The sequence below is a fragment of the Lolium perenne genome, chromosome 1, assembly GCF_019359855.2.
Source record: "Lolium perenne isolate Kyuss_39 chromosome 1, Kyuss_2.0, whole genome shotgun sequence".
In the NCBI taxonomy this organism is placed as follows: domain Eukaryota; kingdom Viridiplantae; phylum Streptophyta; class Magnoliopsida; order Poales; family Poaceae; genus Lolium; species Lolium perenne.
This window is the reverse complement of record NC_067244.2, coordinates 85,702,973-85,717,643: the sequence shown is the minus strand read 5'-3', so window position 1 is coordinate 85,717,643 and position 14,671 is coordinate 85,702,973. Positions and strand designations below refer to the sequence as shown.

Here is a 14,671-nt window from a genome sequence, read left to right as displayed (position 1 = left end):
ATGTTGGCTTCAGTGTTGATCTGGACGGAAGCTTGGGCGCCATTATTGGAGACGACATGCTAGCTATCGGGGTTCTACTCCCTCTGAATCATTTTAAAAGGCGCACACGTAGTTTAAGAAATTGCTTTAACCATTTTTTATCAATAAAATATAGAATTATAAAAGTTATATTATTGAAAACCTTTTTCAAATATGAATCTAATAATATAAATTTTGTAGACATATAATTTATATTTTATTAACCAAACAAGTGGTCAAATTTTGTCTTAAACTAGTGAATGCCATTAAACCGGTACACTCTGAGACAAACTTCTACTGGTTGGCCGAATTGTATGCAATCGAGTTGAAGTGACTGAGACTGCATGATGTGATTGAAATCATGAAGAACGAAGGGAACTCTCTCTCTCCAGCCGTGGTTGTTACGAGGATTGTACTTTTCTTTGTCCCAATTTTTCATAAGTTTTACTTTTTCATTGTCCTAAGGAAGCCAATACTTTTCTGTCCATTGATCTCCCTCAGCAAAACCACGAGGACCGGGTAGCCTGGCGCTATGAAAGAAACGGAGTGTTTACGGTCAAAAGCGCCTACCATTTTGCCTACTATTTGAAGCATCAGAATCGTGACTATGTAAGCACCAACAGCAAGCCCGACGAAGAAAGGTTGTTGTGAAACTGCGTCTGGAAGCGAATGTTCCCCCAAAGGTGTGTATTTTCGGTTGTAGATTAGCCACTAATAACCTGCCAACCAGAAACAATAAGTTCATTAGAACTCTGTAACCTAACGATAGTTGCACAATCTGCAGGTCTAGCAAAGAGAACACATACCATGCCACTATTACATGCACCAGCCTTCGTGCTGGAAGGTGTCTCTTGAGCACACTCTCAGGTACACATGGAAGGACTGGTTACTTATTTTTTGAACCAAGTCGATGACACAACCAAGGACAAGACTCTGTTGCTCCTCTGGCGTGCCTGGCACCTGAGGAATGACATCGTGCACAACCAAGGCAGGGAAACGATAGCGAGCCCGGTCGCCTTCCTCCAGACGTACAACAGTACTCAAGAGCTCTCGCTGAATGCCACTGAAGATCTCAAGGGCAAGGCGCCGCTGCTCACTGAGCCAATTCGCTTCACTCATGGGACGAGGGAGTCCAAAAACAACAGCAAATGGCCGCTCACGCCCACGAGCTGGGTGAAATTGAACACAAATGCCTCCTTCATTGGTCTAGGCAAGCCTAGCGCGGTAGGTGCCGTTGCCAGAGACCACAACTGGAAGATTCTTATGGCTGCCTGCTCTTCATTGCCTAACTGCGAAAACGTTGAGGAAGCTGAGATCAAGGCTACACTAATGGACATAAAACTGTTGGCTGAGCATGGGCACCAGCATGTGATCGTTGAGTTTGACTGTGCCGCGGTGGCTAAGACGTTGCAGTCGTCCGTGACTAACAGATCAAAGCAGTGGGCCTGTATGATGAGGCAAAAACACTTCTGATGCTCTTTGAGGACTACATAGTGGTCCAACATGGTATAGGTAGCCACTCAGATAAGAGTGTTAGCAGAAGATGTATCTTTGATGCTCCATCAATAAAATTCGTCATGATGGTTTTGGCTAAAGAAAAAGAAAAAAAAGGGAACACGAGGAGAAACAAAGACGAGAGGACGAATGGTTGCGGTGGTCACAAGTTGCAACAGTATTGTAACATGGCTCGTTCCCATCAGGAGAACGCTCGTTGTGCTGTCATCACGGGTGGTCCTTCAAGAAGCCGAGGAGGAGCTCGTTGACCTGCTCCGGGAACTGCTCCTGCACGAAATGGCTACCCTCCGGGACGAAGGAGACCTTCAGGTCAGGCGCGAAGCTGTTCATCATGCCGCCCCTCACGGCGGCCTCAAACCCTGGCAGCTTGAAGGTGTAGTCATTCACTCATTCTCCCCCATCACCATGAACACCGGCACCTCGAACTTGGCATCCAACTGGGTAGCCATCTTATCTATAGACCTGTTGCCCGCTCCAAGAAAGCAATCGACTCATCAATACCCAAAGTCGGAGTTGAACAAAAATCTGACTAGCGGAGTAGTACCAGTACGGCATTCTGATCGGGTACTCGAAGCCGGACTTCTTGTAGAGCGAAGCATACTCGTCGAGGTCCTCCTCGGTGAACCACTCCGGCAGAGGCGTGGAATCGTCGGCGAGGTCCATCGTCTCCTGCCCTTCTTTCGCAACCGGGACCTCGCTGCCGGAGAAGAGCACGTAGATGGTGCGCACCACACGCCTGATGCCGTACCGCCCGAAGTCGGCCTCCGCCCTTCCGGGCTGGCGCCACCGGAGTGGGTAGAAGCCTTCCGGCATGGTGCCGTCGAAGTTGAAGGGAACGGGGCTGAAGGGCATGCCCAGGCACATCACGCCGCGGGTGCGAGTAGGGTGCCGCAGCGCGAAGTCGTAGGCTGGTATGGTGCCGAAGTCCTTGCCCACCAAGAACGCCTGCACGCACGTATGGACTCATGGTCATGGAGAGGGACCATGGCAAATTTACCCTTCGTTTCTTAGTTAACCACTTAACCTACCTTGGGGATGGAGAGGGCGTCGAGGATGCCGAGTACGTCGGCTACAAGGTCTTCCCAGGGGGTCTCCTCATCCTCCGGCTGGTCAGACAGCCCATAGCCGCGGCTGTCCGGCGCAATGGCGCGGTACCCGGCGGCAGCCACGGCCTGCATCTGGTGCCGCCACGAGTACCATATCTCGGGGAAGCCGTGCAAGAACACCACCGTTCCGAGCTCGCCTGCGAGTCAAGCAACACAGACAACAAATTGATTAGCTGCTCTGCTAGCTCTGCCTGCAGTCCTACCGGCCGATCGCCGATGGCGGCTATGCCCAACAGAAGAGAAGCTCTCACCTGTGCCTACTTGAGCAACGTGAAGGTTGAGCCCGCGGATGGGGAGCTGGGTGTGCTCTATCAGTTGCGCCATTACTGCTGCAGCTGCTTCAGATCTTGAACTGTTTTTTCTTTATTTCTTTTGGGATGCAGAGCTTTGAAATGCTGAACACACCCGGCTCACCCACTTTACTATAAGGATAGAAAGAATATTCTCTTTCATGGACCTTACCTTCTAGGCTTCGTGTACCCTTTGGCGTTTTCTCAAGAGCGACCAAGATATACATATACTTTAATGGCTTCCTCAACTCCATATCCCCGCTACACTATTCTTGGACCCCATTGAAATGTGTTATATACTACAAATGGTAGTTCGGATAGCAGTACTGGATACACCAAATTATCATCACTGAATCCAACCAATAAGGTCAGATCGTCTTCCATCCAAGCCAATTCTCCATGATAGCCCACGGACTAAAAACTTTCAGCTAGCACGCAATATACATGCACTGATGTGACCATTAATTCTAGTAAGACTATACACTACGTGGATTCGATTCAAAGAAAAATATGTCACAGTTAGGCCATCTCCGACGCCCCGTGCATATCTCACGTCCGTCGCAGTCCACCGCGGCCGATGACAAGGCCCAATGCTCTACCGCAAACGCAAGTCAGGCACGTCAGTTTCTGAGCAAACCTGGCCCAAATCTGGGTCGGGTTTGCGGTTACGTGGACTCCACTAGCGTCCGCATCTAGGAAGATTTTGTCTGCCTCGGGTCTGCAAGCTAGCCACACTTTACCCTCCAGGCCTCCACTCTCACTCTCCCAACTCTCACCCAGGCAACGCCACTACCCTAGCTCGATCCATGGAGGCATCAGCTCCCACCGGCGAGGCCGCTGCTCTTGATGCCGTCATGCCCGACGTCGTGGCTACAGCTCCTGCCTCTTTTGATGACTACAAGTGCACATGTATATTGTAGCTAGTCAGGCCTGAGTAGCTAGTATCAAAGTAAGAGTATCCAACAACAAAGAGCTATTGGTAGGGTCTTTATGCCCCTCGTTGTCCTTTACCAAAGGATGCTTGCAAGTTGCATTTGATTTCAAGTAGGAGTGTTTTGAGAAGATAGTGTTGTGTGCGAAAGAGTAGCAATTAAAACTAAAGAGTGCAAACAAAAACACAATCGCTATGTAAAAGATAATGAAACTGCAAGATGGCTAAAGCGTTCTCTTGGAGTGTAGGACCCACTACCAGAATTGGGTACTACTTATGATATAAAATGAGTCTCTATTGTCCTTCATGTGCATGTATGGGAAGAGCTCCATAATAAGATGATCATAGAAAGCCATATGTTATTTTAGCCCGAATAACCACTGCAATGATCGTAAGCAATCCACTCCGATCCCTCACAATTAAGAGTTTTCCCATGGATGTTGATACGAGCTTAATGAATCTCGTCTTATTCCCATTACCCATGTGAATAGTATGCCCACACGTTATGTTACTTAGCACCGTACATACTACCACATGGTCAACGATAGTTTCCACCTCTCTAATCCCGTAGATACATATTACATGGTGCACTTCACATAATATCTAGAGAGAGAACTAATACATGTTTAATTCAAATTATACATTATATTTATTTCACATCATAATATTGCTAGGATTTCTCTAACTCCCCAAGAACAAGGTAAACTACTCACACATAGAGGAAATCAACAACATCATCATAGGCATATGAATGGTATACAAATATATGGAACATCTTGGACGGTCTTCGGAGTTCGGACAACAGTGCTAGATACACCAAATTATCAACATTGAATCCAACTGATATGATGCTACTGGCAATTCAGAGGCTAAACTAGACAAACACACGGAATATACATGCACCACTTATACTACTGAATTCAGAGCTTCCTTCTTGACCAAATTTAGAGTTTTATAGACCAATTATTGGCCAGCCGGAACACGGCGGCGCTAGGTTTCTAACCCAGAGGGAGAAGGATGAGATTACGAGCTCGGAGCGAGCCCTCTTATCCTGTCCGGGCTCTAATAACAATGGAGCATGTAAGCGTTAAGCTAAAAGGAAAGGAGCTAACTTCTGATTTGATCGTTATCTCGATCTTGACAGTTAGTCCATCATCCAACGGCATCTGGGAGCGTCAACCAAGCAAACTGTGATGGCTTCAGGTTGTTAGGTGACCAGTTCCTGATAATGCCCCTTGCTGAGATACGACTTCTCCTCAAGACGTGAAGTTAGGGAAGTCCTTCTAAATGAAGGAAGTATCTTCCTAGCAAGTTAATCCATTTAACAAGCCAATGAACCACAATAATGCTTATCGTACCATACTTGCGAGGAATTGGTTTGTGTTGAACAACAGCTTCACGACCCAGTTGTGTTGCCTTCCTCATCGATCAATGGAAGTGTTGGCATTGCAAGAGGGCCTTTGTGTTTCCTTAGTTGACTCACATGGAAGGTGTAGTGACAACCTTCAGGAAGTAACAGTTTATAAGATGTTTGCCCCACTTTGGCTAGTACTCGGAATGGACCGTAGAACTTGTTGTGGAGTTTGATAAAGTAGTGGATGCTGAGAGAAGAATGGCGGTATGGTTGCACTTTCAAGTAGACCATGTCCCCAACAAGGAGCTCTCTGTCACTCTTGTTGATGTTAGCAAAGTGCACCATGCGGTTTTGAGCTTCTTGCAAGTTGTTCTTGATGATTTGGTTGACCAGCTGTTTTGGAGCATCTCAACAGCTGTTTCAGTATTGTCAGCTACCAAAAACATTTTTGCCACTTTTGGAGGTGGAAAACCATACAAGGCTTGGAAGGGAATTATTTTTAGAGCACTTTGTAACCACCATTCTGCCATTAGAAGCCATGAACACCACCTTTTTAGGTTTGTCAAATGCCTTGCATTGATTAACCCTTTCAATTTGTCCATCCGTTTGAGGGTGGTAACTAGTACTCATGTGTAGCTTGATTCCCAAAGATTAGAAGAGATCTTGTCAAAGGTGGCTAGTAAAGATTTTGTCCCCATCAGTTACAATGATTGTTGGCAGACTATGTAACTTAAAATATTAGAGATGAATGACTTAGCCAGTGTCTTCACTGTAATTGGGTGTGTCAGAGGGACGACATGGTTGTATTTTGTGAATCTATCCAGCTGCTTTGATTGTTATCTCAACCTTGACCGTTCACCATTCATCCAACGACATCTAGGAGCGTCAGGCGAGTGAACCGCGATGGCTTCATATCGTCAAGTGATCAGTTCCTGACACAAACCAATAAAATCTGATCGTCGGGTGATCAGTTGCTGACACCAACTGACACCAACCAATAAGGTGATCAGTTGCTAACACCAACCAATAAGACGATCAGCTGACACATATGGTCGTATTTTCACTTAAGAATTGAGGCTCGGAGCTTTCACCACGAGCAAGAACACTGGTTCAGGAAACGAACGACGAGGTTTTGCCATTGATGACGACGAGGTGGGACGATCTCCCCACGATTTATTTCCGCCTTATAAAGCTAAGACAAGTCACGCCAACGCTAATCATTAGTCGCTTCTCTCTTCTCCATCTAGGAGGAGTCAAGGGCCACAACAAACTAACTAACCAACTCGCAACGCCTCCAAGACAAACAACCACCGCCACGCCACCCCAACTCCAAGAACCCAAGAACCCGGCCGGGAGCGCCGACCATGGAGATGGCGGCGGCCCACCTCCACCGCGACTTCTTCCTCTCGCCGTTGCCGTACCACCTCGCCGAGCTCCGCATCGATCCACCGCACTCAGCGGTCGCCTTCTCCGCGCCCGCCGCCGCCGCTGGTGGGCGCAAGCGCCGCTGCCTCGTCCCCGCCGTTTCGCCGCGCAAGAAGATGCTGCTTGAGCTCCACCCCTTCGACTCCTCGCCCACCCCCACGCCGCCGCCCTCGCCGCGCCGGTCCCCGACCACCGCGCCGCCGTTGCTGTCGCGCAGGGGGTCCCCCGCAAGCGACTTCTCATTCCCGTCAGCGCGCCCGTGGATCGGCGGCGGCGGCGGAGGCAACATCTTCGCCTTCTTCGAGGACACGCCCACGACGCCGTCTCCTACGGGCTCCAATGTCAGCACCCTGTCGTTCATGGCTTCTTCGGGGCAGCCGACAACGCCCACCACGGGCGTGGTCACGCCCGTGGCATCGCCGAAGAAGCCCACGCAGGGGGCGGGGCCCACTGCCAACGGTGGTTTCATATTCACCGCTTCACCGGAGCAGCCGCTCACGCCAGCGAGCTCCACTGCCGGCGGCGGCTTCGCGTCCTTGTCTTCTGAGCCCTCCTTGTCGCCCAGGGAATACCAAAGCGGCCGCGCCGAGGCGTCCTTGCTTTCCCCGAAACACGCGCGTACGGGCTCTACCGACAGCGGCGGCTTGGCGTTCTTCCCTTCTCCGGGGCCGGCCATCGGCCACACAGGTTCTCCGGCGTTCGTCTTCTCGGCCTCGCAGACTTCGGCGCCGCCAGTGCGCAAGTCCGGCGGCGGCAGCAGCAAGAAAAGGCCGCGGCGACAGCACGGCATCGTGAGCGCGCCCCGCAGGAACCTGCTGCAGTGGGACGTGCCGCAGCAGGCCATTCAGCCGACGCAGAAGGTTGTCAAGACGAATGCCTTGGTCACCGGCGAGGCCTCTCGCTCCTCCATCCTGTCCGACTCATCGACCAGGCCGTGCTGCAAGTTCTTCACCTCGCCGGCGAAGGCGAGCAAGCAGGTACTTGATACATGTACCTCACCCCCGTCCCCTGTTTTTCTGCACCTTGCAATTCTTGATTCCTCTGTCCGTTGCCTCTGATATGCCAATTTGACAGTCGCAGGAAGCCAGGAAGGTCTCCAGTGAGGAATCCCACTCGACTTCGTCCTGCGGGTCGCTGGCCGGATCGCGCAGCGCCTACGTCCCATCGCCGGCAAAGCAGCCGTCAGCTGAGAAGACGAGCAAGCAGGTAATTCAAGCCTCCTTAGGCTTTCATGTTTCCACTTCATTTCTTGCTCAGCGTGCGTGCACCACTTCGTGCTCACCGAGTAGGTACTTTTAGAGCCAAACTGTAGCGTTCTTCACATAATTTTGGTATGCACGTGTACAGGATCGAGAGCTGGACGTGTCCTTCACATTTATATTAGTGTAACCTGATAATTTCTTAGCTTCTTGATCGATCATCAGATACTTGTAGAGCAGAACACACAGTTATCTGAAGCTTATTATCTTAAAGCTGTAATTAACACTGTGCTTAGAATGTCTTCAGTTCTCCAGGCATGAACATTCTGATCAATGTAACCTGATCATGTCCTAGCTTCTTGATCATTGATTACATGCTGTCCGAGGCAGAACACCGCTATCTGAAGCTTATGATTTCCAATGTATAGTTCAACATTTTGATAGTATCCTCTGCATAATTGAACCTGATCATTTCATGGCTTTTTTGACCGATCAATGTAACCTGACCATGTCCTAGCTTCTTGATCATTGATTAGATGCTGTCCGAGGCAGAACACCTCTATCTGAAGCTTATGATCTCCAATGTGTAGTTGTACATTTTGATCAGTATCCTCTACATCCTTCAAATAATTGAACCTGACCATTTCTTGTGCTGAATCTATGATCTACTCTATGTGAATAAGTGCTAATCTTGTGCTGATTTCTGTACATTTAACTCCAAAACTAACTCAACGATTCTTGATTCCATGTTCAGTTCAGATGTATCTGCAAAAAGATGCATGTGTTTCCTGCAGTTAATGGTCATGTTTTCAACAGTTGCAGCTAACTGGAATTGCTGTTGGTTTCCTTGTTTCTCTGGTTTCAATTTGGTAATCTGTCCCTTGATGAAATCTGTATTTGTACAGGATCAAGAGGTGGAAGTGTCCAGCGTAGCCAGAGAGCGTCGCACACACGCCGAGCCAGTAGCCTGCACAGGTGCCGTGGTGATGGTGTCCGTGACCTGCACTTGTGGTGTCCGGAAGGAGTTCTGCTTTGACCACTGCCACTGACCGATTCTCGCCGTCAGTTTTCGCACTATCGACGGATCACATTGCTCCGTTCCTTTCTGCAGTTCGAGTGACTAGCACTTTGTCAAGTCTGACCTGAATTTAGGACAGTGGTAACTGCATGCTATGTGCTACTGCTATTTGAGTTCATAGAGCTGCATTTAAGTCTGGAAGAGCTGTAAAGGTATTGTGTCTCCATTCTTTGTGTTCTGTCATGTTGTTTGAACAGCCCGCATTCTTGATTGATCGGTACAATTCTGTTTGTTAGAAATGTGCTTCTTTTGCAAGATAGTCATGTGTTTTCCTCTAGGTTTGTATTTGCGGCAAGTGCTTGATTTCCTTCTTTGGTTTGCTCTGTATGCAATAAGCTGTGCCTCTCTACTTTCAGAAGTTCTTAAATATTTTGTTTGTGTGTCTGTCTGCTGACATATCTGTAGTTCGCCGGGTGCACCCTGAGTATCTGCACATAGTACTTCGCTCGGTTTGAGATAAGCTAGATATGAAACCAACAGTTATATAAGAAAACCAAAACGTCAAAGACCAAGAAAAGGATAATAAACTATGAGTACTACTATTACAGCACATGGATTGTTCCATTGTCAGCGTGTCAAGATCCAACTATGTAGGGTTAACTTTGGTTTCCTCTGCCCCTCCACGTGTTGGTGACTAGTTTCTCTTCAATCTGTGTCACCCCTATCACGTATTATTTCGTTGCTCATTTGGAACTTTCTTTATGCCACGCATCAAACGTTAAAATGCACATCAATGTGACACTCATTTGTTATACATGTTGTATTTTAACAGGCCAACATTTTCTATTTTAGTGAGTCAACATTTTCCTCCAGATAGCATGGCGTACAGCGTCAGCAGCAAGCGACGGCACTGAGCTTCAAATTCTTTAAATACACATCAAATTGCTGACCAAACTGGGGTTCTCCATTCAGAACTGCAGTCTCACGCTATTCATTTCTGCTAGGTAAATCAAACGGATTTCCTCGTATCAAAAGAGAGAACTGCACAATATGCAGGCCAGCAAGCTTATTTGCCGCTCGGCTTCTCTAAATTGTGATGAAACAAACTATGTTGCTCAGCCCAATAGCATTGCATAACCTGAACCGTCTCAGACTCTCAGCACAAACAAAGTCCATAACATTAGCTTGCTAAGAAGAACCAAATGTCAATTTACTAGATATGGTAAACTCCCATGATTCAACTGCGGATCCCACATACATACTCAAGCACTGAGCTACACAATATCAAGCACGCAAGCAGCGATACTTTTGGTCCTCGTAGTACATAATAGATGTTTCAGATTCCACCTAGTAACATATTACCTTCTCTGTGACCGCATATTCAGAGTTCTCAGACACGGTCGTCTACTTCCTCGTACATCTTGAGGATTTGTGCACATGCAGCCAGAGGGATGTCCTTCTGGAAACCCAAAGCATTCGCCAACCGAATGTTGGAGGTGACACCGTTGTTGTTGTTCAGGAAGACAGGGGCCCTCTCCCGCCCATCAACTATCTTGGCACACCCCATGTCTGGGCTGCTGACAAGGACAGACTCACAGATCTCGTGCCCATGCTCGTCGTCCACGGGGATGTTGTAGGTACCAGTGTGGTCAGTGTGACCCTCGAAGCTGCATGTCTTCGCCCCAGTCAATTTTGATTTGCACTCGACTCTAACCTTTGCTCCTATGGAGAGAAAGAAATGCCATCAGTAACAATTGGCAGACAAATGAAATACTGGTTAATTAATAGTTGATATGCTTTTGGTCGACAAGTTTGAATTAATACGAGTTTCGTAAGAAATAGTAGTTCTAAGCTTTCTCAAATTTTCAGCCATGTATTGTCAGAACTGCAAACTAATCACTATTAAGCTTTCAGCTTTAGTTTGTAGCATTTTCCAGTTGATTGTACCAACCAGTCAAACATAAAGATCTAAATTCATAAACCAACCAGTATAACTAAAAGTCATAAACAACGTTGTGCCCGAGATACAGTGGGCCTTCGCTGGTCTGTTCTATCAGCAATGTTTCTTTCTAATCCTGCTCTCCTTGGTGCTTGACATATAGTCATGTTAAATCTGCAGTTCTGCCCTCTTGGCACAACATACACAGCACCTGCTACTAATGGATGGTTGTATAGGCAATGTTTCCATACCCAGGCAGAACTTAACATCTGACCCAGCTTTCAAGGACAAAAAAACATGTTTGCAAACCTAAGTTGCATGGTTTTTGAGTCGCGACTCAAAAGTGAGTCGCCAACACTGCGACTCAGTGTATAGTCGACGAAAGTCGCTGTATAGTCGCGAGATGACGTGATTTTTGAAAAATGACTCGGCGACTATACAACAACTCATGAAGCATGCTAAGTTGTGAAGAAACATGCTTAACAAATACTATTATGTAGTTAGCCCACCAAAATGTCAAGAGATATTTTTTTCTCGAACACAAGCCTAGGCGTGCATCATTATATATTAGAGAAAACCGCTGAGAAGGCGGGAGCATACAGGGTTGTAGCAAGGCTACCAAAAACAGAGAGAAAACAAAAGGAAGGGACTATACATGGGACTACAGGCAGCTAGCTTTGTTAGGCCTGCAGGTGCTGTGGCAAGAGATAAGTACAAGACATTGCAAAGATGGAAGATTGGAAGATCAGTTGGCAGTTTAAATTGTAAACGACCTAGGCAAAATGATGATGGTGATACTGATATATGTGGGAAACCATTCTCGTGTTCTACTTTCCTTTACCCTAGTCATATTTAAATTTTCCATTCTATTTCAATATCATTTCATTTCATGCTATCAGTGTATAACAAAGTGCTGTTACAATGTTCTATGTCAGTGTTCCACTCGGTGTGAAACTAGAGAACCAGCAGTCCAGAACTAATCTGTTCAGAACCGAGTTTCAGAAGATATTCATCAATCCAAGAGCAACAGCGTTGATGGTTTACTAAGTACATCTCGTATGATGTATCATGTATGGATGTGAAAGCAGCATGCAATGCGCGTTCATGATACATGTGTATTGCAAAGTCCAGAACATATATGCATGTGTCCGTCATGGAGCCTAAGAACAAGTCTTATCACAACTTCTATCCCAACGTAACATAAACTCTCTATATGTCTGCAGCGCTCTGATTATCCTGACATACATCATTTCTTTAGTTTTTGTTAACGTGATGGGACAACTCTTGAACTTAAGAGGGGCAGATCGTGGGATTTAGTTAACTCCTAAGATGAAGCCTGGTGCTGCCGCACTACAGAATCCATGCGCCGTCCACAGCTACAGTACCTATGCGTGAATAGTATCTTGGTCCATAATAATAGGGTACACGTCCAAAATCTGTAATGTAAATGATAACTAAGTAGATTCCTGAATCGTGAACATATTTAGTTCTTTCATGGTATCCTTAAATTAATGTTGACTGCTCATGGTCTTAGATTTATTTTTGATAAAGGGAATATATTAATATCATACAGATACCAATTAGACCTGGCATCCACAACAACATAATTGGAGGAGCTAGTCGAGATTTCAAGAATGCACAGCCAAAAAGCCAGAACAACCAAATGGCTATGATTTACTGGTACTCCAAAGGAAATGCTACGGTCCAATTGCCCCGTGAAGAGAAAAAAAGCAACTCGCAACAGCCAGAACAACCACCAATAGCAACACCCGGAGTCCCGGACTTCATAAAAGATTCTCCAAGAGCGGCGGCTCCACCAAAGGAACAATGCAGAAGCGCCGCTGTCGCCCTATCTAAACCAAAGTCAGATCTTGAGTGTTCACCCGAGAGAAAGTCCGTGCAATCTACAGACATTGCCTTTAACAAAAAAAAAAATGGTTAGAGGTCCTTCATTTCGAGGTACAAGTACAACCAATCAAGGTCAGAGACCTAGGGCATCCACCCCGGAAACAGAGACTTGGTGAGAAGTTGCCCTGTATTTTCAACGCCCCTTGCCGACAACAATCTCAAAGCAATTATCACCCAGCTCACGTGCACGGCTTTGATGCGGGCATCGCCACGCAAATGAAACCACGTTAGCACAAAAAGGACATTGCCAGGAACCGCCTTGAAATTCCCCACCTTGGCACCTTGGTGGTGTAGCTGCCATGGTCGAGGTGTCCAATGGTCCAAGTATTATTCACACGCCGCCATGACCTTAGATCTAATGGACACGATTTACTGGTACTCCAAAGGATCGCTTTAAGCGATCCTAAGATCTAGAACAAACTTCCCAAAGAAACGCAACTAATACTCAGGATTCCAAAACTAAGGCATCCAAGCACCAACCACTAGCCACTTCATCTATGCATACGCATCACACATCGGCATCTACCAAATCAGATCGCAGTCGCAGGGAAAACGAAAAGATAAACCTATTTTTTAATAACTACTCTTCGTGTAGTTGCTACTTGCTAACCCAATAAAGCAACATTCCAGTAAGATCGCATTTGAAGGAAGGAAAACAAGCAGAAACAAGAAAAGGGGGCACTGAGGCGATGGGGAAAGGCCCGAGACAGACATACTCACGTGAAATCTATGCGGCCGTAATGGATCCTGAGGGAGAGAGAAGGGAAGCAATGGATGTGCCATACGTACCGGCGATGTAGGTGGAGGCCGGGGTCTCGAAGCCGGCGCGGCAGGTGTCGCACCAGACGTTGCCGCGCACGACGAATTGGGTGCGGCGCGAGCGGAGATCGCGGGTCGCGGAGACGGATGTCGCCGCGAGCGCGCACAGCACGGCCGCGAGCAGGAGGGAGGCGCGGAGGGACGCCATTGCCGTCGGCGAGTCGAGGAGTGACCGGCGAGTGGAGTGAAGTGAGGATGAGATTGCGGAGAGCGTGGAGTGAAGGGAACAATGGTCTCGTGGGAGTGGTGGGACCGCTATAGCGTGAGCGTTGGGGATCCGAGCACCGCGCGGTGAGCGGAGGAGACTCGAGAGAATCTAGTGAGAACGTTGCTCCGCTTTTGGTGAGATTTTCTCTTTTTGAAATATACCATATACGGAGTATATATTTCATTGGACAATCTTTTACAGATATTACACATATGGTCACGAAACGAGACAAATATGCATGTCAAGCAACTTTGCACAAGGTACTCCACAAGAAGTAAGATTACAATTTCACCCTTAAGAAACATGTGCCCTTGCCGAAACATCGTCCTTCGCCGCCACCATGGTAGCACCGAAAAAAGAGGCGAATAGTCGCCATACCTAGATCTGGAAGAGCACCATCGCATTCAAGGATGCATTTTGAGGTCATCAACCAGGCCACTATAAACGAGAAACCCGAGATTTTGTGGCACGTCGGTCGGGGATCTTCCTCATGGTCACCAAATCCCAATATCGTCAACTTCACCCGACATAGTCGAAGAAGAGGAACGACGCCGCCTGCCATCATCCACGCGCCCAACTGCAAGACGCCACACACAACTGCAGTAGTCGGCGCGACCAACACCCGCGAGAGTGCCGGACGCCAACCACCAGACACAATTCTCACCAGATCCAGAGACCGGCGAGACGCGGGCCACCAGCCCCACGACGCTACGGTTAGAGCGACGCCGAGACGGAGGAAGAGCAGAGGTAAATTATTTCGACGCGGCGCGGTCTCCTCAATAGAAGCAGCGCCTCAAGAAAGCACTAGGCCAACCCACTACAGTTCGGAGCCGTCACTCCGGGTCCCCACTCCCTCCCGTCGCCGGAGCCGCCGACGGAGGAGGCAGGGACCGGCGAGTTGGCTGCTGTAGTTGGGAGCAGCGCCGCCCAGTTTGCTTTCC

At 47.8% G+C, this 14,671-nt stretch overlaps 4 protein-coding genes across 5 annotated transcripts; 2 read left to right on the top strand and 2 right to left on the bottom strand.

Annotated features, from left to right (window-relative positions):
* Positions 1 to 891: 891 nt before the first annotated feature.
* On the top strand, positions 892 to 1,491 carry LOC139832778 (uncharacterized). Its single transcript, XM_071822614.1, has one exon. It carries the CDS (start codon positions 892 to 894, stop codon positions 1,489 to 1,491), a length of 600 nt encoding a protein of 199 aa, XP_071678715.1.
* LOC127304236 (epoxide hydrolase 2) lies at positions 1,472 to 3,048 on the bottom strand. Its single transcript, XM_051334938.2, has 4 exons — positions 2,891 to 3,048; positions 2,562 to 2,776; positions 2,078 to 2,478; positions 1,472 to 1,995 (listed from the first exon to the last, which is right to left on the bottom strand). Exons 1-4 carry the CDS (start codon positions 2,961 to 2,963, stop codon positions 1,917 to 1,919), a joined length of 768 nt encoding a protein of 255 aa, XP_051190898.1. The 5' UTR covers positions 2,964 to 3,048; the 3' UTR covers positions 1,472 to 1,916.
* A 3,402-nt stretch (positions 3,049 to 6,450) lies between these two features.
* Positions 6,451 to 9,188, top strand: LOC127304224 (uncharacterized). Of its 2 annotated transcripts, none has more exons than XM_051334928.2 (3): positions 6,451 to 7,616; positions 7,720 to 7,845; positions 8,744 to 9,188. In XM_051334928.2, exons 1-3 carry the CDS (start codon positions 6,579 to 6,581, stop codon positions 8,885 to 8,887), a joined length of 1,308 nt encoding a protein of 435 aa, XP_051190888.1. In that variant the 5' UTR covers positions 6,451 to 6,578; the 3' UTR covers positions 8,888 to 9,188. The 2 variants fall into 2 exon arrangements, with proteins under 2 accessions (XP_051190888.1, XP_051190883.1); XM_051334923.2 differs by having other exon boundaries at positions 7,714 to 7,845.
* Positions 9,189 to 10,045: 857 nt separating this feature from the next.
* On the bottom strand, positions 10,046 to 13,758 carry LOC127304245 (pollen-specific protein C13). The gene is made up of 2 exons (XM_051334945.1): positions 13,493 to 13,758; positions 10,046 to 10,578 (listed from the first exon to the last, which is right to left on the bottom strand). Exons 1-2 carry the CDS (start codon positions 13,668 to 13,670, stop codon positions 10,247 to 10,249), a joined length of 510 nt encoding a protein of 169 aa, XP_051190905.1. The 5' UTR covers positions 13,671 to 13,758; the 3' UTR covers positions 10,046 to 10,246.
* Positions 13,759 to 14,671: the final 913 nt, after the last annotated feature.